The following is a 22,884-nucleotide window of genomic DNA, read 5'->3' as shown; positions in this document are numbered from 1 at the left end:
AATTTAATATGCACTAAAATCTAAATAAAACCAGAAATACATTTCTAATCATTTCCATCTTTAAAAAGTCGACTTAAAAATGAGTACCGTGTATGTGCAAGGTCCAGTTTGGTTGCTGAGAAGGACAGAACTCTGTGTATAAGAAACAGTTTATGTCCTCAAGAAATGGAGAAATACTTGGAGCATATGCTAATAAAGCATAATGAACTCCTCATGAAATCCTATAATAAGGGTTCAAAATGAACATACAAGCAATGTTATATGAGGGGGAATATTTATCCACATGACAGACTAGTGACTTGTGGGTTCGACTCTGCAGTTGCCACTAACCAGCTGTTTGCAATCAACAAATTACAGCCGCTTTGGATTTATCTGTTATTGAAAATGAAAGCTGGAAAAGATCACATTAAGTTGTATATGAGATTTATACTTCTTTAAATTTTAATAGTTGAAATTAATAGGCTTTTACTTAGATTCTAATTTTGCCCTTGATTTGATCTCATTTTTTTTTAATATTTTATTTATTTATTTTTAGAGAGGGAAGGGAGGTAGGGAGAGAGAGAGAGAGAGAGAGAGAGAGATCAATGTGCGGTTGCTGGAGGTTATGGCCTGCAACCCAGGAATGTACCCTAGCTGGGAATCGAACCTGGGACACTTGATCTCATTTTTAACCAATAGCTGAGTATATCTTGTCTCCAAATACAAATTGTTCTCTATGTGAAACTTCCAATGGCCGGCCATTTATTTACCAAGAAATATGTGCAAGACATTGTATTCAATTAATACCTATGATGCCAAAGTACAAAACCTCTTCAATTAATACAATACCAAAGATAAGATATTTTCATAGTCACGTTACAAATAAGGAATTTATTTCAGAAAGGATCAATCACTTATCCACTGCTTCAGAGCTAATAAGAGCGTAACACCGGGGTTCGGGCAGGGCTCTGTGTAACAGGTGCCTCTCCTTTGTGCCTTTAAACTGAAACCCGTCAACAAGCTTTTCTATTAGAAAGCTGAAAAAAGAAGCAAAAAGCATATGGGTCAGATTGACTTAATTACAAAGGCACTCAAAGGCCCAGTATTTTCTTGTCTATCTGGGCAGATGACACATTTTCATGGGCTTATTTTGTAAGGCATTTAGCTCTGGAAATTTCACAAAATGGATGTGGGGTTTAAAGAGCTGTAATTATATTTTTTTGTGTGTTTTTCTGTATTAAAATAAGCCCGGGAAATGCAACAATTTTATCAATTTCTTGGGAAGGACTTGTCAGATATAGATGGGTTGAAGATGGGGAGGCTGATTTCCCATTCTCTACAGGCCTTTCTTCTTCATTTCTCTTCTTTTGAGGATATTTTGACATGTCATAGGCTCCTCTCTGATTAACTGAGTATTTTGAAACTAGGGAAAAAAATATGCCACAAGCGCTGAGGGTGGGACACGGGTGAGGGGAGGGATGGAGGGAAGGGAGTCGCCGTCTGTGACACAAGCCACAGAAAACACACGGGGTAGGAGGTCAGATCTGCACAGACGGTGTGGTCACTCGGAGGTTCTTCCGCGTCATGCAGCCGCTACAGGGCTACCCTTTTAACGACCACCAGCTTCTTGTAATACGGCGGACAGGTTTTTATGGTAGAATACAGACGGCACAGCGGTACACTGTGCGTGTGCCTGTGTGTCTGTCTATGGGCGCGTCTCATTTTTTCTTTTTCATAACGGGTGGAATAATTGGATGAACTGTTTGTCGTGGAAATCCTGATCTCTCTATTTGGTTGACATCAAACTTCTAATAATCTTTTGTTAATGCTCACTCAATATATTATTACTAAAGAGCATGCAAAACTAAAAATTAAAATGACACATTAAATAGCATGTTGGTGGTAAGTATTTTAATATGAAGAATATTAGTGTTACTACTTTTTTATTGAATTTACTTGAGTGACATTGGTTAAGAAAATTAATAGGTTTTGGGTGCATGATTCTATAACACATCATCTGTATATCATATTGGCATTGCAAAAGGCCTAAGTGTTGTATTTAAAATCACTAAAAAACTTTGTTAAGGACTGAGAACAATCTTATTAACAAACACTGTGTTTTGTATTCATTTTAATTATCCCTTCGCTTCTTCTCTCCGTCTCTCACTTCTCCCTCTTTACACCCTTCTCTGCCCACGGTTAGTGTGACTATTCGTCCAACTGCACATCCTCACGTTCCTATGAAGTTAACGATCACACAAATAATTTGGAAAATTGTGACTTGGTAACTGTCATTGTCATAATGATTTTTATAGCATTGATTTACTGAGTTTAAGGCATTCTTTGCAAATAACCTGGTTTAATTCCCTTCGGGCGACTGAATATTAATTATTGGAGTGTTTGCCTTCCCTTCCTGCCTCCTGTATGACAACTCATTACTTACAGGTAGCTGAAGCATGAATACGGCTTCTACTTCACTGGGCTCAGCATGTCACCTTCGTAACTTCACTGGGCTTGTACCAATCCTGTTTGTTTTCCAGGAAAATGGAGATTCTCATTGGCTCCTCACCCTCACCTAAGTGTCAATAAAATTCCCACACGTGTAAAGGAACCCAACTGTATATGATAGAAGTGGCTGCATAACTATCCTCTAGTGTAAATTGCTCAGCAATTTGTTAGTTCTTACCTACTTTGCATATATTTGATGGATAAAACAGATACTCATTCTTTTAAAAATATTTCAGTGGAGTCTATATAGGCAAGGCAGAACATTTGGGCCCCACCTACACTGATGATTGAGTTCTAACAGAAACGAATACACACATGCCGCCTTTGATATAAAACAACAGAAGAGGACTTGACTAAACATCGAACAAACCAGATTCGGTATGGTTCTGGTGCTAGTTCCTCCGGGGTGGTCTCAAAAAGAGTCACTGATCGCTTCCAGGGAGCTCTGAGTTCCTCTCTGCAAACTCAGGGGGCTGGGCAAGATACCACCCAGGGGACCTTCCGCCTCTGAGTATTTTCTGACTCCATGACTCCTGTTTCCCGCTCTTCTTCCACACCACTCACTTCAGAGAGCCTCTTCTAAGTACTGGGAATTATATCTTGATACAGAGGCAACTCCTTGCAGAAAGCGACTCCTTGCTCTGTGCAGGCATTATGACTCCGTTTGTGATGCCTGATTCTGAAGGCATGTTTTCTCTCGAGGTAAAGAACAGATGCTGGATAACAGAGTTCAGCTCAGAGGCGAGAACACAAGAAACGGATGCACGATTACTCAAGAGTCCCACGTGCTACCAAAGGGAACTAGAGTACGTGAACAACGGCAACGATAAGTGTAACAGCTCCTATTTCTGAGGGCTTCCCTTCAGCCAGCCACTGTGTTCAGCACTGGACATTTGTTAGCTCGTTTAATCCCCCTGACAAATCTATGGAGGGAGCATTCCTGCTCCAGGGGAACTGGGAAGGTTTACATAACCATCTCAAGTCACCTGTTAAATAAAGATGGCATTTACTCTAGACGTAAACCCAAGGACCCATCTCCTTCCATTGTATCATACTGCCTATCATCAGAGATAATGTGACACATCAAAATGCACTTAATATAAATAACTCCTGTATGTGCACATTGTGTTCAAAACCAAAACTGACATTGTACAGTAAAGTTTTGCAAATTAATTCTGAATATGTCAAAGACATATGAAATCACCCATGGTTCCAGGCAATATTAGAGAGTGATGAAGACAAAAATCATGTAAATTGACAATTGATGTTTTGTAGTGTAAGGTACAAAAATGGAGTCATTTTGCTTAAGACATTTTTTTACCCTTTCTGATCTAGAGATATGCTTTTTATATTGTCTTCTCATAAGCAGTATATTCTTCAAATTATAACTAATCTAAGCATTGTATACAACCTTCAAACATAAATTTTGAAATACAAATCACAACAGTATAGAGACATTACACTACTTCTTTGCATATATCATTTAAAATACAGACTTTAGGTACTTCTATGGTATTAATTTCTCATCATAAAGAAAAGTTCTTGAATAATTAGCATCTGAACACTAACTAACAAGTTTATGTAACTAGCTTTATAGGCTTGTTCAAATACAACAACTGGTTGCTCTTTGGGGGTATTGATTTATAGATGCGTCATGAAACAGGTTTCCAATTGGTTCAATTGCCCAAGAGTCCTGGAGAAGCAACAAGGAGTTACTGAGTTTAGGGGAGGAGGGGTGGTAAGTCTCAGGGTCAGCCTCAGTGGACAGAGTACATACACCATTACACTGAAAAAGACCCTAAAATAGAATGATGCAAAGATCAATTAAATTTGAATTTCCCCAAAGAACATCAGGATGGGTACTTGAAAATAGAGTGTTGACAGAGTACACTTCTGGTCAAGTGGGCAGCACAGGTAAACAGGGCTCACCTCCTCATACAACCACATCAAAATTACAACTAAAATATGGAGCAGGCATCACTCAGAATGATCAGACATGAAGGTGAATGGAAATCCAACAACTACGGAATTAGAGAAACCACATCCATCCAGACTGGCAGGAAGGGCAGAGAGAGGGAACCGGCTGGTCCTAAATATACATGTGGTAGATAAATATTGGGAGGGATACCTCAGAAGCAAAAAGTACCAGCCCCAAACCAGGTCCCTCAGCCCAGGATTCCAGTGCAAGGAAGATAAGTCCCCATATCTTCTAACTGTAAAAATCAGTGAAGACCGAGGCAGTGGAAGAAACTTCTGGAGTCCCAAGCAGTTCCTCTTAAAGAACCCACACATGGACTTACTCAGACTCAGTCCCTCTGAGCCCCAGCACAGGGGTATCAACTTGAAAGGCACCAGTGGCACAAAGGGAGAAGCTTAAGTGTCTGGCATCAAGGCAAGAGCTGAGGGACAACTTTCTCCCATACAGAAAGGCAAGCAGAGGCCATTGTCCCTTTTCTGAGACCTCCCCTGACAAAGCCACAGAGCCACAAGCTGGCAGGCTGGGGCCTTATCAGAGACTCCACCAACCTGGCTAATACTGTTTGCCTCACCCTGGAGATCTCCAGAGACTCTGTCCCATCCAGCTAATGGGTGCACCCAAACTGCTTTTCCATATGAATGGCTGGTCTCAGCTCATGCTTTACAACTTCCTAAATCCTCTCAAACAAGCAACAGCCAGCCTCAGTGAGCCCTCAACCTCCATACCTCTTGCTAAGTGGCCCCAGGCTCAGCACTAGCTGCAATCAGCCTAGATTTGCAGCTTGCCTTTGCCTGGGACTCTCCAAGCCCAGCACAACTAGTAGCCACCTTAGATTGCTTTATAGCCCAGGGGAGTAGCCCAGGGCAAAACACAGGTTGGGGCTGACCTTGGCTTGCACCACCCAGGAAAATCCAGAGCCTGTGCACCCAGCGGGCAGCTACAGAACAAGTCAGAGCAACACCACATGCTGACCTCCACACAGCTGACTCTCCATGGAGGGTGGAGGTTGGTGGTCAGTGGCCACTGCCAGTCCTGACATCTGACTGGCCTGGGTAAATCCCTCCCATTGACCTGCCAACAGCAATCAAGGCTCAACTACAAGAGGAGGGGTACTCAGCCCACACAAAGGGTACATCTCCAGTACCCAGCTTGGGTAATAGGGGATGCTGTACCATGGGACCCTATAGGACACCTATTACATTAGGCCATGCTACCAAGACATGGAGTCAAAGCAGCTCTGACTAATACATAGAAAAAAGCACAGAAAGGCTGCCAAAATGAGGAGACAAAGAAACATGGCCCAAATCAAAGAACAGATCAAAACTCCAGAGAAAGAACTAAACAAAATGAACTAAGCAATTTATCAGATGCAGAGTTCAAAATACTGATTATAAGGATGCTCAGGAACTTAGTGAGGACCTCAGCAGCATAATAAAGATCCGGTCAGAAGTGAAGGATTCACTAATTGAAATAAAGAACAATTTCTAGAGAAACAACGGTAGAGTGGATGAAGCCAAGAAACAAATCAATGATCTGGAACATAAGGAAGCAAATAAACAACCAATCAGAACAACAAGAAGAAAAATGAATCCAAAACAATGAGGATACTATAAGCATCCTCTGGGACAACTTCAAGCATTCCAACATTCACATGGTAGGGGTGCCAGGAGAAGAGAAAGAGAAAGACATTAGAAATCCATTTGAAAAAATACTGGAAGAAAACTTTCTTAATTTGCTGAAGGAGAAAAACATGCAAATCCAGGAAGCACAGAGAGTCCCAAACAAGATGGATGCAAAGAGTCCCACTCCAAGCCACATTATAATTAAAATGCTAAAGGTTAAAGGTAAAGAGAGAATCGTAAAAGCAGCAAGAGAAAAAGCAATTAGTTACCTATAGGGGAGTTTCCATAAGACCGTCCACTGATTTCTCAAAAAGAAACTTTGCAGACTAGAAGGTATTGGTAAGAAATATTCTAAGTCATGAAAAGTAGGGACCTATAGCCAAGATTGTTCTACCTAGCAAAGATACCATTTGGAATCAAAGGGCAGATAAAGAGCTTCCCAGACTAGAGGAAACTTGAGTTTATCATCACCAGACCATTATTATATAAAATGTTAAAGGGACTTATTTAAGAAAATGAAGGAGAGCAAAGCTATGAAAAATACAATGGCAATACATATCTATCAACAATTTATATCTAAAAAAAAAAACTTAAGTAAACAAGAAGAACAGAGACAGAATCATGGATATGGAGAGCATTTTGATGGTTGCCAGATGGGAAGGGGTATAGGAGAATGGGTGAATGGGTGAGGGGATTAAAAATACAAATAACCTTGGCTGGTGTGGCTCAGCAGATTGAATGTTGGCCTGTGAACCAAAGGGTTGTCGGTTCGATTCCCAGTCAGGGCATATGCCTGGGTTGCGGGCCAGGTCAGGCCCCCAGTAGGGGGCGTGAAAGGCAAACACACATTGATGTTTCTCTCCCTCTCTTTCTTTTTCCTTTCCCCTCTCTCTAAAAATAAATAAGTAAATAATATATATTTTTAAAGTACAAATAGGTAGTTATAGAATAGCTATGGGGATGTAACGTACAGTGTAGGAAATAGAGTCCAAAGAGCCTACATGCATGACCCGTGGATGTGAATGATGGTGTGGGGATCACTTGAAGGAGTGGGGGGTGTTGGTGGGGGGGGGGAGGTGGAAAAAGTGGGACAACTGTAATAGCATAATCAATAAAATATAATTAAAAAATTAAACACTTAAAAGTAAAAATAAAAAATAAAAATTTTAACAAAGAGATGAGAACTTTCATACACATCTGACTTATATATTGAGATTCAAATTTGTGTATATTTAAACCTATATTCTCATTACCATGATTTTTAAATGTTAGTAATATACTTATACAATATTAGTAATGCAGAAACGTATAGCAAATTTACTTTAATAACTTTAAAATTAAATTTTAAATTTTAAAATTGCTAAATGTATAGCAAATTTACTTTAATAACTTTAACATTAAATAACTTTAATTTTCTTTTAAGTTATCTAGAATACCACACCTTAGAAGTAAACATGGTTAATACTTTTATGTAATTTTTTTACTTTTTTAACCAACTGTTAAGTGAAAGGGGTACTGCTTTGTACAAACAATTTATATATCCTGCTTTTCTTCACCTAATACCATATCATGACCATTTTTGTCGTCATTAAAATCTCTTTCAATTTTTGTAATGGATGCATGCATAGTTTATTTAACCATTTTTTTCACAACTTAAAAAAAACTACTTTTATGAAATACTTTATTTTAGTTGTACTGTGCTCTAGTCAGGGACATAGCAATGCATATTTTTCTTTCAGTTGTTCTTTTGGAAGCATTGGGCAATCAATAAACAAACGAACGAATACATCATTACCCTGGTTTGACATTCACTGGTTGAATGAGTAGACAAAAAGCTATTGCATTCTTAGTTTTCAAATTGCCTAAATGGAGACAATAAGAGTTCCTAACTTGTAGCAGCATTAAGAGGATTAAATAAGGCACTTGACAGAGCATCGGACTCATCCTCAAGGCTCAGTGTATGCTGGGTACTCTAATTCCAGAAATAATAATAACTGTTAGTATTACTATCCTCACTGTGGATCTGTGCTCTGATCTTACACTGCCAAACACGCTTTGGAGGAAAAATCAAAATTTAGGCTGACCATGTTTGAACACGGTGAGTTCAAACTCTGGTATTCTCATTTGCAAAGCGAGGTAACATCACCTGTTTTGTAGAATTGTGAGGACATTATAGATATAAGCCAGAAACACTCAATAAATGTTAGTTATTTCTTAGCTTCCAGATCCACTGTTTCCTGGCAGATATATTTCTGATTCAAGGTAGTAAGAATTCATTTAAACAAATGGCAGTTTGTTAACCAAATCACACATTTTTTTCTTAGCTGAAAAGCAAGCATGAAAAGTTTTTCAAATTTGTGTAATGTGTTCCCAGCATATTATGGGAAATAATCACAGTGGAGGGCATTCCTAGTCTCACTACCCGCCCCCCGCCCCCAATGAATACAATTCCTATATTAAAAAATCAGTTTTGTGGTCAAAATTCTTACAGAGTAAGTGAATCATCAGAACCAAATTGAAGCTGCCTAGAGTTATCCAAATAGCTCTGATGTGATCAGTTCGATTTAAAGCAATAAAAAAATCAGCTGAGCCAATGTAATGGCGCTGCCCACGAGAGGAGTTGTCTGGACTCTACACAGAACATAGTTCTACTCTCCGTGAGTTAGGCCCTGCCATGTACATCCCTGAACAAGCCTGATTACAATGAGACAGTGGCTTTACCCTCAGAATCCAAAGCACACTCGCTTGGACCACAGCACCCCATCTCCCACCTCAGCCCACAAGGCCAGGGGAGGCAGGAGGCTGAGTGCAATAAACAGACTGGACTGCGTGACTCTGGTCACTGAGCACAGTCAGTGCGTCCTGCCGAGTTACGTGGTGTTACACGGGCCGTGGAAGCATTAGCAAAAACGCAAACCCAGACCTTCCTTCCTTCCTTAATTAGCAGGAATACAGCCCTTTACAAATGAAGCTTACCAGACATAGGGCGAGGCTTTATTTTACTTATCTATATAATTCCTCTCTTTTAGGGAAAATCACTGTACATTAACGATCAATGTTTTTCAAAGATGAGTGGAGTGTGGGAAAACAACATGAGTTTGTAGACTGTAAGCCAAACACATTCTATAGTATTTCTCTTGTTTTCAACTATTGACACGTGAAAAATGCAAAGGAACAACCATATAAAAATAATACTCAGCCAAAATTACGTGTGGAGGATCTAGTCAATCTTACCTTGATCTCAAAATTTAAAAAAGTCACATGAAACCCTAGTTGGCGTAGCTCAGTGGATTGAGCTTGGGCTGCGAACCCAAAGTATAGCAGGTTCGATTCCCAGTCAGGGCACGTGCCTGGATTGCAGGCCACGGCCCCCAGCAACCGCACATTGATGTTTCTCTCTGTCTCTCTCTTTCTCCCTCCCTTCCCTCTCTAAAAAAATAAATAATAAAATCTTTTTAAAAATCTTTAAAAAGTCACATGAAAGAAAATGTAAAATTAGCCAAAGAAGATAATCAAATTGACCCTAGCTGAAACCATGATGTAACGAACGTCAAAGAATGATGAATTGGCAACTAATCAAACTGTTGCTAAAAGAGCTTATTCTGCATGATTCTCCGTAAGTAGCACAGATAAAAGATATGAGAATTCAGGGGCCAGTGTTCTTTGCACTATTTATGCCGATACGGTGATACGGTATTGTTTCTATCTAGAGTATAACAGAGGTCAATATGTACAGACATATTCTACTACCTCATCAGTATGAAGTCTAAGGCAATCTCGGCACGCAGTATATACTTCCGCACTTGGCAGGCACTGTAAATGCGTCTTTCTTTATCTCATAGATCCTAACAATATTAATGAGCCAACGCCCAGGTGACCAGCACCATCTACACAAGCAGTTCTCACCCAGGGGGCAATTTTGTCTCCCGGGGGTCATTTCTTACTATCTGGAGTCCGTGTTGGTTGTCACAACTGGAGGAAGTGCAATGTACTATTAGCATCTACAGGGCAAAGGCTAAGGATGCTGAAAACTCCATAACGAACAGGACAGCCTTCCCCGTCCCCTCCCAATGCCCAATTCAGTATGTGGCCCACAGCATCTACAGGGTCAAGGATAAGGGACCTTGGTCTAACTGATACTCACTGCCGCCAAAGTATAATTTGTTTTAACATATTCATTTGTTTTTATAATTGATAACAAATGCACAAAGCAAGAAAACACGGTGCAGTAGGAGAGAATGAAGGGCAGGAGCAGCGGAGGCGCCCGAGCACCCGCAGGGGAGGGTCACGTGGGGGAAGCGGGGTTCCTCCGCCGCGCGGAGCAGTTTGCGGCAGGCCCGGGATGAGTCTTCCCTGCTGGCTGACCCAGGGGGACACACAAGGCATCCTCCAGTCATCCCGGGATCTCCAATTCCGAGCCCTTCTCCTGTAGCATGGTTTGAAGCGAACGTGAGCCGTGATCACGAATCTGGAGGAACTAAGCGTGTTTTCCACCAGCAGCCTGAAACAGGGATACCTCGCTCAGAGCAGCCCACAGAGAAGGACTTGACCCCTAGAGAAGGTCATTACTTGGGGCTGCTCAGGGCTGCCGTGACCAGAATGTTCATGCGGGCAGGCCCTGATCACCTGTCTTCTTTCTTCTCTAGGACCGTTTCCACAGTAACTGGGCGTGAAATGGACACGGGGAGACTTCTTTAACCCCTCCCAGTTAACCGAAACAAGGATGAAAGGCTGAAAAGACACTGTTTGGAGCATAGGAAAATGTCGCGTATGTGTTTAATTTAGAATAGGAATATAAAAATAAAATGGTTGCAATTCTTTTCGAGCCCAGGTATGAAAGATCTGATAATAGTCTAATAGAAATAAAAATGACTAAATAGTTCACAAAGACTGTTTTCTAATTTTTAAGTCTATATCCAAGAACTTGGAGTCCTTGAAATTTCAAATATGAAGCTAAATGGTCATTTTATTATATTGTCAACTTTTAATTCATGAGGGTGATCACTGCCATCTTAAATATTTGCTCTTTTCCCCCTGGCTAAGCTCATTTAAATAGGTAATAATGAAGACTAACAACTCAAGAATAAAAGCTACTAAGAGAATCTCAGTGTATATTTACAATGTTTTAAATTTTACTTCTCTCCTCACACTAAGCAGATGTTCCAAGTAACAGGTTGATGGACTGCCCGACGGTAACGACTTTAATACCCTGCAATAACCTAACATAAATAGGATTCACATATATGAGAAAGGCAGTTAAGTGTCTCAGGAGCCAGGAGTCCCCGAGGACATGCTCTGACCGAGGCTGATAAACGGCCTGACCAAAAAGAAAGGGAAGCCCAAGTCGGGTTTCTTTGCCAACTGTCCTTAAGTGAGTGCATGATGGGGTGCATCATTCCTTCAAAATGTTCCTGTTCACATCGGACAGCAACCAGAGGGGAGGTGGGAGGCGATGACGGGGGGAAGGGTTTTCAGGAACAGCTGTAAAGGACACACGGACAAAGCCAAGTGGGGAGGAGGGGAGGTGGAAGCAAGGGAAGAAGGTGGGTTTGGCTGGGGTGGGGGGAAAAGGCAGGCAACTGTAATTGAACAACAATAAAATAATTAAAAAATGTTTTTTTCCTGTTCAACATGTGGAATGTACAATACTGTTGAGATATGTTTCTTGCTAATATCTCCTCCTATCTGTCCTTACAGTGAAAACTCTGGGCCAATGTTTAGTCAGTAGAGTCTACAAAATGTTATTTTTCTGCAGGCCATCACTGACTTGCCTCTCTTCCCCTCCCAAGTACCTTTTGCCATCATATTATCATAATGTGTGCATGCTTTGTCGTCATAGAAATTTACTTTATGAAAATAATCTTGGACTAATATTTACAGTAAAAACACATCCTCTCTCATTCTACAATAAAAATATACTGTTTTGCCTAATTCAGAACTACAAACATGAGCTTCATTACAAATTATACTCTACCAATAATTTTAGTTTGCTTTTAAATCCACCATTACTGCTTTTATATGTCAAATTAACTTTGAAAATTATTGAGGGTAGATTTAAATTTAGATTTCATAGTAATACAATGTAAATATAACTCTAAATCAGTGACAAACGAAATGTATCTCCAAAATACAAACTAGTCGCCATTTGTAACTGTCCTGTACTGACATAGAAAGTTATATTTGCCATATTTTCTGACTGAATAGATTCAACAGTGACCACCTTCCGTGTAAAGATATTACACTGAAAAAAAAAAATATCAAAGGTCGATAGCCCGTATCCCCAAGGACTTGAAAAACAAGAATGCCATTCTTTGTTTATCATAAGTTAAACTTCCTTTCAAAGCAAATGTCACCCTCAAATGTCTATCCAGGAGCGAGACCCACTGAGCTCCTGACTTTTTATTATGCAAAATACTAATACCTTGTCACCTTTTAATTTTTGTAAATTTAGATTCACATTACTAAGTAAGGCCACGACACAAATCCTTTTTCACCACCTCAGAAGCAGCAGATGCTACCGGAATGACGGGTGGCTGCGTCAGCACCGCCAAGGTGAGCCCCGGTCAGGCGGCGACAGACAGTCTTTGCATCGTAACATTCCGACTCCAGTTTGAAATACAAACTGCTTTTTAGAGGACTGAAGAATACAGCACGTGCTTAAACCCATTTCTCTGAATGGCAAGAGCATTTCTGGTGCTAACATACCAATGTTTTATCTACTGCACAGACACTGAAGAATACAGCGTGTCCTGCATATATAACTTATTCGCACCACGATTTTAATGATCTCTTTGCCACGGGTAACTTGGCTTCGAGAGCTATTAAATCTATTTTTATATTGATTTATTTTTATTTTCAGATTAATCTGGATGTAAATTTCAAATTAATAAGACTGTCGTATTTTTCCTCTGATGATAAATAATTTATAGATGGAATCCAGGGAGCAGCCTTGTGAAGTTGTTTAAAATAACCTGATATAGAAATAACAGTAGGTCTCTACACATTCAAATTAGAGAAAATAAAAACTGAGTTTTCTGCTTTATATGATTCTTTTGGAACATCTATTAATATATTCAGCTTAGCAATTATCTCAATATTCTGTAGGCCCCATTCAATACAATGTCATGAAATCATACCCTGTTGAACCAATGAAAAAAATCTATACAACATCAAATAGTGACCAGCTTTCACTGAGGGGATACATTAGATCTACATTATTTCCATCTTACATTAGCTCGGTGCAGCAAACATTCACAGGGAACCTGCTAATTAGCGGAATGTCAATGATGAATAAGGTGATTTGGGGTGCCCCTCCCCCCAGCATCTTAAAGTCTGCTGTGCTTTGGAATGTTTTGATAACTATTTCCACTGGATAGAAAAAGAACATTCTTATTAACACAGTGTAACGGGAGTAAAGGATTTTAAAAGCAGTGTATTCCGGAAGTTCAGAGAAGTCTTGTTGTTGGAAATCGCATCTCAATTGAACTCTGGAAGAGCAGACAGATCGGTCAGGTGAGGAATGATGGAGCAGTCGGGAGGACGGCCGGGAAGGATGTGTGTTACAAAGCAGGTCGCGGGTTTGGCGACAGCAATAGTTTGTATCGGTGGAGCATGAAGCGCGGCAGGAAGGGGCGGGGTGCGAGACTGCGGAGGTAACAGGAAGGGCAGATATTTCTAACTCACCGCTGGGACTTTGCCGGCCATGCGGCGCCAGTCAAGTCTTTTAAACACAGGTGTGATGTGGTCACATTTCCATTTGGGGATTAAAATGAGCAGAGTGATTTACAAAGAGTAGAATCCAATAAATGCTAATGCAATGGATGAATCTGTGTCACAATATATTGATCTTCAAGAAACATAATAAATATTTTACTTCATATAGGTGTGTGTGTGTGTGTGATGAACACAATAAATATGTATCTGGGACCCTATTATATTATGCAAAACTAAACATCTAATTTCAACAGAAAAACACAGGTTGACTTCTAGAACTGTTTCTTATTTTTGCCTGCCCAGCTAAATTGATCTAAACAGAAATTCTCACCAACTGTAATGAATATGTATTGTACCAGGTGGAATAATGTTCCCCCCAAATTCATATCCACCCGGAAACTCAAAATGGACACTTATTTGGAAATAGGGTCTTTACAGACATGGTAAGTTATTTACGATGAGATCATACTAGGTTATTGTGGATCTTAAATCCAAGGCTGGTGTCCCCATACGAAAATGATGTGAGGACACAGAAACGCAGACACACAGAGGGATGAGGCCCGCTGAAGGCAGAGGCACGGCCTGGAATGAAGCAGCTACAAGTCAACCGACACAGAGAACTGCCAGCAACCACCAGGAGCTCGGGGGTAGGCATGAGACAGTTTCTCCGAAAGGAACCAACCCTGAGAACACCTTGATTTCAGACGCCTGCCCTCCGGAACTGTGAGAGACTAAATCTCCGTCGCCCTAACACACAGAGTTTGCGGTACTTCGTTACGACAGCCCTGGCAAACCAACACATGTACACATGCAGCATCTCTTGCAGAGGGTACGTGGGAGCTGTGGGAATTAGGTTGTGGTTCCTATGAGAGAATACTCTCATATGGTTTGCGGTACTTCGTTACGACAGCCCTGGCAAACCAACACATGTACACATGCAGCGTCTCTTGCAGAGGGTACGTGGGAGCTGTGGGAATTAGGTTGCGGTTCCTATGTGAGAATACTCTCATTAACACAGCACCCAAAGGACAAAACACGGTTTCCCCTCCCGTCTGCATTTGGCTCCTCCCGATAGAGTTTTTCCCCCGGCCTGGCACATACTTTCCCCCATGATTTGCATTGGGTGACATATCCAGGCTGTATTAATTATTCACCCAAACGGAAGGCTTATATAAAAATTACTTGAGTTGTGAGTATCCTGGTTTCCCAACGCGCTGACCTTCTTCTTATGAAGACTCTGGTTACAGTCAATTTAATATTTGTCATCAACAGACTCACTACTTTAATCAATACACCGTGTTGGGCTTTTGTTCAATAAATGTTTGAGCATTGCAGCCATAAATGATTTTTAAAAATTATTAGACTGAGACTCCTCTCTCCTTCCTCATGCAGTCCCTCCGGTATACAGTAGGGTTAGCATTGGCGTTTTGGGAGATGCCTTCCTGAGTCAAAAGGCATGGGGAATACCTCTACGTTTTAAAAATAGCCGCATGCACTTGTTTCAGCTCAGCCTGAGGGAAAACCACGTGTAGAGGGAGCAGAATAATCTAAAATGAGTTTGAATTCATTGAAACTGGAATTCGTATTACAGTCAAGACCAGTCAGGAAACAAAAACAGCCAGAGCCCCAAAGGCTTTTTCAAAAAGCAGTGGCCTGGAACTGAACTTTTCCACCTGGCATCGAGTGAACTCCTTATTTCCACCTGGAGGAGAACCTCATTTCTCAGACGACAAAGCAATCGTGGAAGAGCTGATCCTGGAAGAAAGATGACAGCCACAGGGGGCGGGCGTTACAGGAGAACACAGTCCGACCAAAGCCGGGCTCACACGGACATTGCTCCCTCTGGAGTTCCAGCAAACTGCAAGCAAAGGAGCACAACCCCACTCCCTGACCTGCAGGTTTCAGACAGATCTGAGAGCCACCCTCCAAGGGATTGTGGGAAAGACAAAAAACTTCATTTCTCTCTCCCATAAGAATGATCAAAGCCAACACTCTCTGTGCAGGCACCCCCCGAGGACACAGAACTGCTACCCCAGAGAGGGCAAAGTGGGAGAGTGGGTATACTAGACCTGCCCTTCCCCACTCAGGGCTCCGAGATCCCTTTTCTCATTGAAAAAGCAAACAAAGCCCAGCAGGCACCAGTTTGCTAAGTTCCAGAAAAAAAAAAAAAAAAAGACCGTCTTTTCAGGACCCACTCCAGTCCAAACTCCAGTCCAGGTAAATCACAGTCATCGTAACTTGGGGAACACTGCGGATAACAAGTGTGTTTAACACATCTTTTTCCTGAGTATAAACATGCATTTTTTTTCTTGTAAAAGAGATTGACATAATTTGCCTTCTTCAAAAATAGAAAAATCAAAATAACCTGGACACTGGTTAAGGCTCCGGTTAAGGAAATGACCTGTCATCAAATAAATGTTTGATGGTAAACACAAACTTGCCAGAACAATGAAAATGATGTTCTCCAAACCAAGGAAAAAAATTTAGAGACTGTCATTCAAAAAAAAATAAATGTTATAATTTGTTTAGCGTATAACAAGACAAATAAGCAGATGTTTCGGTTCTTTCAAATTGCATTACCCCATATGGTAGTCAGCGGCCACATTTTTTTTTACTTCAAATGAATTAAAATTACATTAGAGGTTTAGTTCCTCAGCGTCGTGCCTCTGTTTCAAGTGCTCCATAGCCACACACGCCCAGGGTTACAGCAGGTCTAAAACATTTACATCTTTGTATAAAAGTTCTCTTGGAGAGCATTGCCCCAGAGCTATTTTTCTGTCTTTTCTTTTCAGAAATGATATTGACATTTGTATGTTTCCTGTTGCTGTTCTTAACAAATTACCAAAACCATGGTGGCTGAAAACAAAAGATTGTTTCCTTCTAGTTGTGGAGGCCAGAAGTCCCAAAGCAGTTTCACTGGGTTGAAATCAGCGTGTGGGCGGGAATCTGCTCCTCTCCTCTTCCAACTTCCCCGGCTGCCTACAGGCCTTACTATAGAGCGAAAAGTCTCCATCTCTGCCTAGGTGGTCTGCTTGCCTCTGTGGTCTCCTCGCCTCCATCTTTTCTGCTGGCGAAACCCCGTCTGCCAGCCTTTTAGAAGGATACACGTGACTGTGCTTAGCGCCCACCTGGATAACACTGGCTGATCATTAACTTAATCACACCTGCAATCACCTGCCTCCTAAAGTAACAGCAGTTAGAACCTGATATCCCATTTACTACAACCTGCTCCAGTGCTATTTTTCAACTTCCATTTTGCTTTATTTGAATATATGTTGCAGATTTATCATTTTCTCCACTGGCATCTATAGGTAGAAATGTTCCTACAGTTTCCCAAAGCGTATGATTCTCCTCCTCCCCCCACACCCACACACACCAGAAAGCCTTATACACTAGAATACTCAGCTTTCTATTTAGCGTCAGGAATTTTTCCTCCTCTTGTTATGATTGTCAAAGCCAAGATTTTTTGGAAAGCCACAATAGCACCCACTTAAAACTTTGCAAATCTACTTGCAACGATTACAGAACACGTCATATTTTAAGCCGCACCCAAGTCAGAGGGCTGCTACTTCTTGGCAAGCTGCTTTGCCTCTTCACTGAGAGTTCTAAAGTATCTTTGTTGATTGTGTTGGTTTTAAAATAATTTTTAAAGGCCATCTCAAAAATAAGATATGTGCCTAGATATCTCAATGAAAATGAAAACAAGAAACAGAGTTGACTGTAAAAACTACCCAAAACAATGAGAAAAAATAAATGAAAGATAACCCAATAGAAATCTGGGCAACATTCCTGAGCAAATATTTCAGAAAGGAGGGTATATATAGATATATATGACCAGAAAGTGTGACCTCTTTCAAAATCAGGAAAATGTTAATTAACACTAACATGAGATATAATAAATACCTACCAGAATGGCTAAAAGAATATTAAATGTCAGAATTTGTGAGGCAACTAGAACACTTATACATTGCTCATGAGAGTTTAAATTGATAAAACCACTTTAGGGAACTTTATGTCATTTAACAAATGTTGAATATATACATATGCTTGATATGACCCCTTCCTAAGTCTATACCCATGAGAATAGTTGATAGCAATTATGCAGAAATAATCAAAACTAGAAATGCTCAAATGTTCATAAACATGGAATGAAAAAATTATAGAATATTCATACAATAGAATAACCATCCTAATGGAAAAATGCCGTAACAGCATGGATAATTCTCACAAATACAATGCAGGGGGCTCAAAGAGTGCTTCTGGGGTGTAATAAGATTCTTTGACTGACCTGGTGCTGATCACAGGGGTGTTCACTTTGCTGGAATTTAGGACTAGGAAACGCAACAGGGAGTGCTGGTGAGCACTGACCTTATTATACCAGGCTGCCTGGACTCCCTTGCAGCTCCATCACTCAGGCTGTGTGAGCTTGGGCACATGCTAACTTCCACTATTTTTATCCCAATAAACACTTCTAGATGAACTGCCTTTGTCGGCCCTGAGATGCTTTTGTTATTCACTGTGGTATTATTTCACTGGGTTGAAATCAACATATTCCATGACATATAAGAGAAATTATATACATCATGGTTTCCACAATGAATATTACATACTTTTCATTTATTGAAAGTGAACATGCTCCTTATAAAATATGTCACGTGATTACAACATCACTTTCTTCCTTTTTTTTTTTTGCCTTCCCAGCATGATGCCCATAGCTGGAATATGTATGGACACAGAGTTTGTGCCTAGGAAGACACCTCACAGTAAAAAGGACCTCAATTTATGTCAGGGTTCCCCTGAGGCTCCTCCTCAAGAGTTAAAACTTCTTCCTGCGGTTCTAATTCTCTTGAAGAGCTAAATCTGTCTCTCCACTCATTATGTTTGCTATAATAAAGTGGTGACCAAATAAAATAAACCTCGGTACAATGATAAAAACGATCTCTGTGGCCCCTTTGGAGTACCTGGCTCACTTTGTATGTGACAATGCTGCCCGTAAATGAATAAAATATGATTTAATCATCATTATAGCGACTATTTTCACTAATCTCTGCAACTAAATTCACACAAAGGTGAAAGCTTTATGAATTTTTTATTATGAACTACCAAGTGTTTGGTTAATTTTAAAAAGCTTTCCCAATAGTGCATCACCCACTTACTGGGTATAGTGAGCATTCATGTTTATGGGTCTACAGGAAGGGCAAAGGGAGAACCAGCAGGAGCTCCCTTGCATAAAGCTGATATCCCCATTCCCCGCCCGATCCAAATCCAGCACCCTTCCTCCCGCAGCCAGCTGGAAGCACAGGAACAAAATTTCCTGGGAGGATGACAAATATTTTAAGAGAGAGTTCAAGTTCTAAAGCCCATTTTTGTAAGTCCTGTGTTTTGCAGATTGAATTTACACTACCTATTGGCCTCAAACAACCTCAAACAATCTTTAGAGGTATTGTGTGTTGGCAAAGTAATTCTGCACTTAGAGAAGCAAATAAGCAAAGTTCAATCATCTCCAGAATCAACCATCAACCTTGGTGTGAAAGAAGTTCCCCAGATAAAGATTTGAAGAATTTGAAGTCACGGGCAAGAAGGTGGATTAGGGTAAAGATGAGGAAGAAGGACAGGCAGATAAGAAGGCTAAAAAAGTGAAGAAAGAAGGAAGAGGAGGCCATGGAGGGAAAGGAGGAGAAAACAAAGCACTATGTTAAAAAAAATAAGCAGAAATGGTAGTTAGCAGAATTAACCCCCCCAAATCCACATATTGAAATCACTAGATCTATGTATAGTGCATTTTAAAAATACAAAAAGGGAGTTTAAGTAGTGATTTTAAAGAAGATGACCATGTACACTTAAAAATGAGCAAATAAAACTTACAGACGTGCAAAATGTAACTGACATTACAATTCAGTGTTTGGCTTTAAAATAATGATGCTATGTCCTGGTTGGTGTGGCTGAGTTGGTTGGAGCATTGTCCTGTCAACTGAAAGGTAACAAGTTCGATCCCTGCCCAGGGCACATGCCTAGACTGTAGGTTTAGTCCCCGGTTGGAGCATGTGCAAGAGGCAAACCATCGATGTTTTTCTCACATGCTGATGTTTTTATCACCCTCTCTTTCCCTCTCTTTTCCTCTCTCTAAAATTAATAAGCATGTCTATGGATGAGGATTTTAAAAAAATAAAAAATAAAATAAATAAAATAAAATAATGATGCATCCCCTCAACTGAAGGGAACTGGAAAAAATCTCTTAGGAATGTATCTAAAAATCTACCACAAAAAGCCAAAAAGATGGATAATAGCACAGGTTTCCAGTTTTCAAATATTTCCTAAAACTTCAGCCAATTTAATTAATATACTTTGTTGTTTTAGTCTGTTGAACAAAATCACTTCCCAACCCTGAAGATATTCTTCAGGTATTCTTATACCTGTGTTTGTAAATAAATGCAAATACATATGTATAACAGGGGGAAAAAACTATATTCGATTTATATATAAAAACAGAGGGTGGCTTACTGTCAGAGAAGGCAAGCAATGTTAAACAATGGAACAGAAACAGGTTGCAATTTAAATGAAGATGGCAGAACCCCACCACACCTTTCACCACAGAGCTGGTGAGCACTGGCCTTCTACCAGGCTGCCTGGACTCCCTTGCAGCTCCATCTCTCAGGCTGTATGATACTCACAGTAGGAACAGCCGTAGACTTCAACCCGGAGCCCGATGCGGCCCTCCCCATGCCAGTCCAGAGGCACCACGCGCAGGTGGCGGGCGACGACCGGGTGTTGTAAGTCATGCCGCACCACGCTGTCAGAGTTGACGTTCCCGGGAAATGCCTGGGGGGGTGGGAATGAGATTCACAAATTAAGGGTGGGGGATACCTCTGAAATAAACATGTTCTCTATTCGCTAAACTAAACCTCAAGTTTCTTATCCAATGCAGGACTTCACAGGCTTCACACCAAAATCAATTTGAAAACAAGCTTCTCTGTTTCCTTTATTTGAAAAAAAGTCCAATTTTATGTGGAACCTGAGCCAAAGCTCCCTGGGTCTTTTCATAGGTACAAATATACTCAAACGTTAAAGGAATGAAACACCACTGACCTGGCTTGTGTGGCTCAGTGGGCTGAGTGCTGACCTGTGGACCAAAGGGTCACCGGTTCGATTCCCAGTCAGGGCACAAGCCTGGGTTGCAGGCCAGGCTCCCCCCCGCCCCCCGCAGTGGGGGATGCTCAACAGGCAACCACACACTGATATTTCTCTCCTTCTCTCCCTCCCCTCCCCTCCTATCTCTAAAAATAAATAAATAAATCTTTAAGAAAAGCATGAAGCACCACTGTAGTATACAATAAACAAATTATGAGTTCTAAAATTCAGGTCACACAATACATAATTTTTCCTAAAATCCAGCCACATTTCTCACTTTTAAAAAATCCTCTCCACATTACCTTCCCATGACACCATTCAAAATCTGACAACTTTTTGAACATCATTTACGTAAAAAGAACAATTGACTATATTGTTTGTTTTTTTTAAAGACATGACAGAGTAAGAGACCCACAGTCAGGACATCGTGGGTCGTGGAGCTCCTGCCACCGGCAAGATGAGTAGTGACAAGGGATCGAAAGTCAATGCCGATGTGGATTATGTGGCAACATTAAAAAAAAGACAGATACGATATTTCAAAAGAAGGACTGATAACACTTTTAGAGAAGGGAGGAGGGGGAAAGATACAAACCTACTCTGAGGCACTAATGTACAGGCTCCGGTGAGAGAGAGGGAGGGGTCCCTGGGTGGACAGCCATGCTTCCTCCTCAGCAAACTCTTCCCTTTGAGTAACAGCCCAGGATGTCCTTTAGAAGGCCACCCAATCAGCACTCTCAACCCTCCTGATTCAGGAGCGGCAGATGCCACTCGGTAGTAGCGGTGGAGAGGGCGGGGGCAGGCACCTAGTTCAAGGGCGGAGACTCTTGAGCACCTCTGCTGGAATGACCAGTCATTTACTCATTCGCTTACTGACTCACTTGCTTATTCACCGAGGGAGTATCTGACAAGCGTCTTTGTATCAGGTGTTGCTCAAACCACTGGGATATGGGACTGAACAATACAGACAGAGTTTCCATTTTCATGGCATTCATATTACTCAAGTACATGGTGAGGCAGATAAATAATAGATACATAATGACTACATATTACCGACACTGGTATATGCTATGCATAACATCGCATACACTGTAGTGTATATTACCTACTACCTATTAATAATATACTGTTCTGATATATTGTATATGTGAGACCACATCTGTGCTCAGCCAGAACTGCAAACGCCCTGAGCAGCCCTGGCATGTCTGGGGCGCAGAAGGGCAGCCCGTGTTTGGGGGGCACCTGAAGAAGGGGAGTCCGGAGGGGTTGCTGGTAGAGGTGAGGTCAGCCAGCAGGGCCTGCAGGCCCTGAACCTGTTTCAGGTTTCAGTATGAAAGTGCTGGAAGGAAATCCACTGGAGACATTCAAGCAACAAAGCTACACACCTCACAATTTTTAGGGCGGAGGCCAGAAATCTCCCTCCCCAATCAGAGTGAAGTTCCTAGGAGAACAGCACAGGACAGCACACTGGAAACTCTGCACATGCTCCGGAGGAGTGGGGGTCCTTCAGGGACAGAGGAGGGAGTGTGCTGCGGCAGTGGGTGCCGCAGGGGAGCAACGGGACACTTGTCGTTGGCCATGCTGCTCTCACGGAGGGATGGGTGTCAGCGAAGGCCGGGTCGGCGCAGGCGTGAGGACACCATTTCAGCACCGAAACCCAGCGTGTGCTCTGGGCTTTTCCATGATCGGCCCTGTTTCCTCATTTCCTTTTTTTTTTTTTTTTTAAGCAATTGGAAAAAGTATCAACTAACACAGATATTTGAAGGGAAAGATAATTAGCGAAGATTCAGATACACTGCATCTGAGACTTCGCCATCGCATTAAAAGGGCACAGAGGGAATCTGGGAATCTGAGATGTTAAGGAGGAGTGGACTGTATTCAAGTGTAGCTTACCCCGGAGGGCACAGTTATTATTTATGAACCAGTGTTTGGCATAGGATGTTTTCTTCAGGATTCACG

General features: G+C 41.2%; 1 protein-coding gene across 1 annotated transcript in view; it reads right to left on the bottom strand.

The window, feature by feature from the left end:
* The window catches only part of CNTNAP2 (contactin associated protein 2), a 1,722,722-nt gene that overhangs the window by 989,002 nt on the left and 710,836 nt on the right, over positions 1-22,884 (bottom strand). Inside the window, exon 4 of the mRNA XM_028525626.2 lies at positions 20,472-20,619. Within this exon, the coding sequence (XP_028381427.1) occupies positions 20,472-20,619 (148 nt within the window). The remainder of the gene's footprint in view (positions 1-20,471; positions 20,620-22,884) is intronic.

Source organism: Phyllostomus discolor, chromosome 10 (genome assembly GCF_004126475.2).
Source record: "Phyllostomus discolor isolate MPI-MPIP mPhyDis1 chromosome 10, mPhyDis1.pri.v3, whole genome shotgun sequence".
Taxonomy (NCBI): domain Eukaryota; kingdom Metazoa; phylum Chordata; class Mammalia; order Chiroptera; family Phyllostomidae; genus Phyllostomus; species Phyllostomus discolor.
Note: the sequence above shows the minus strand (reverse complement) of the source record. Positions and strands in the feature narration are given on the sequence as shown.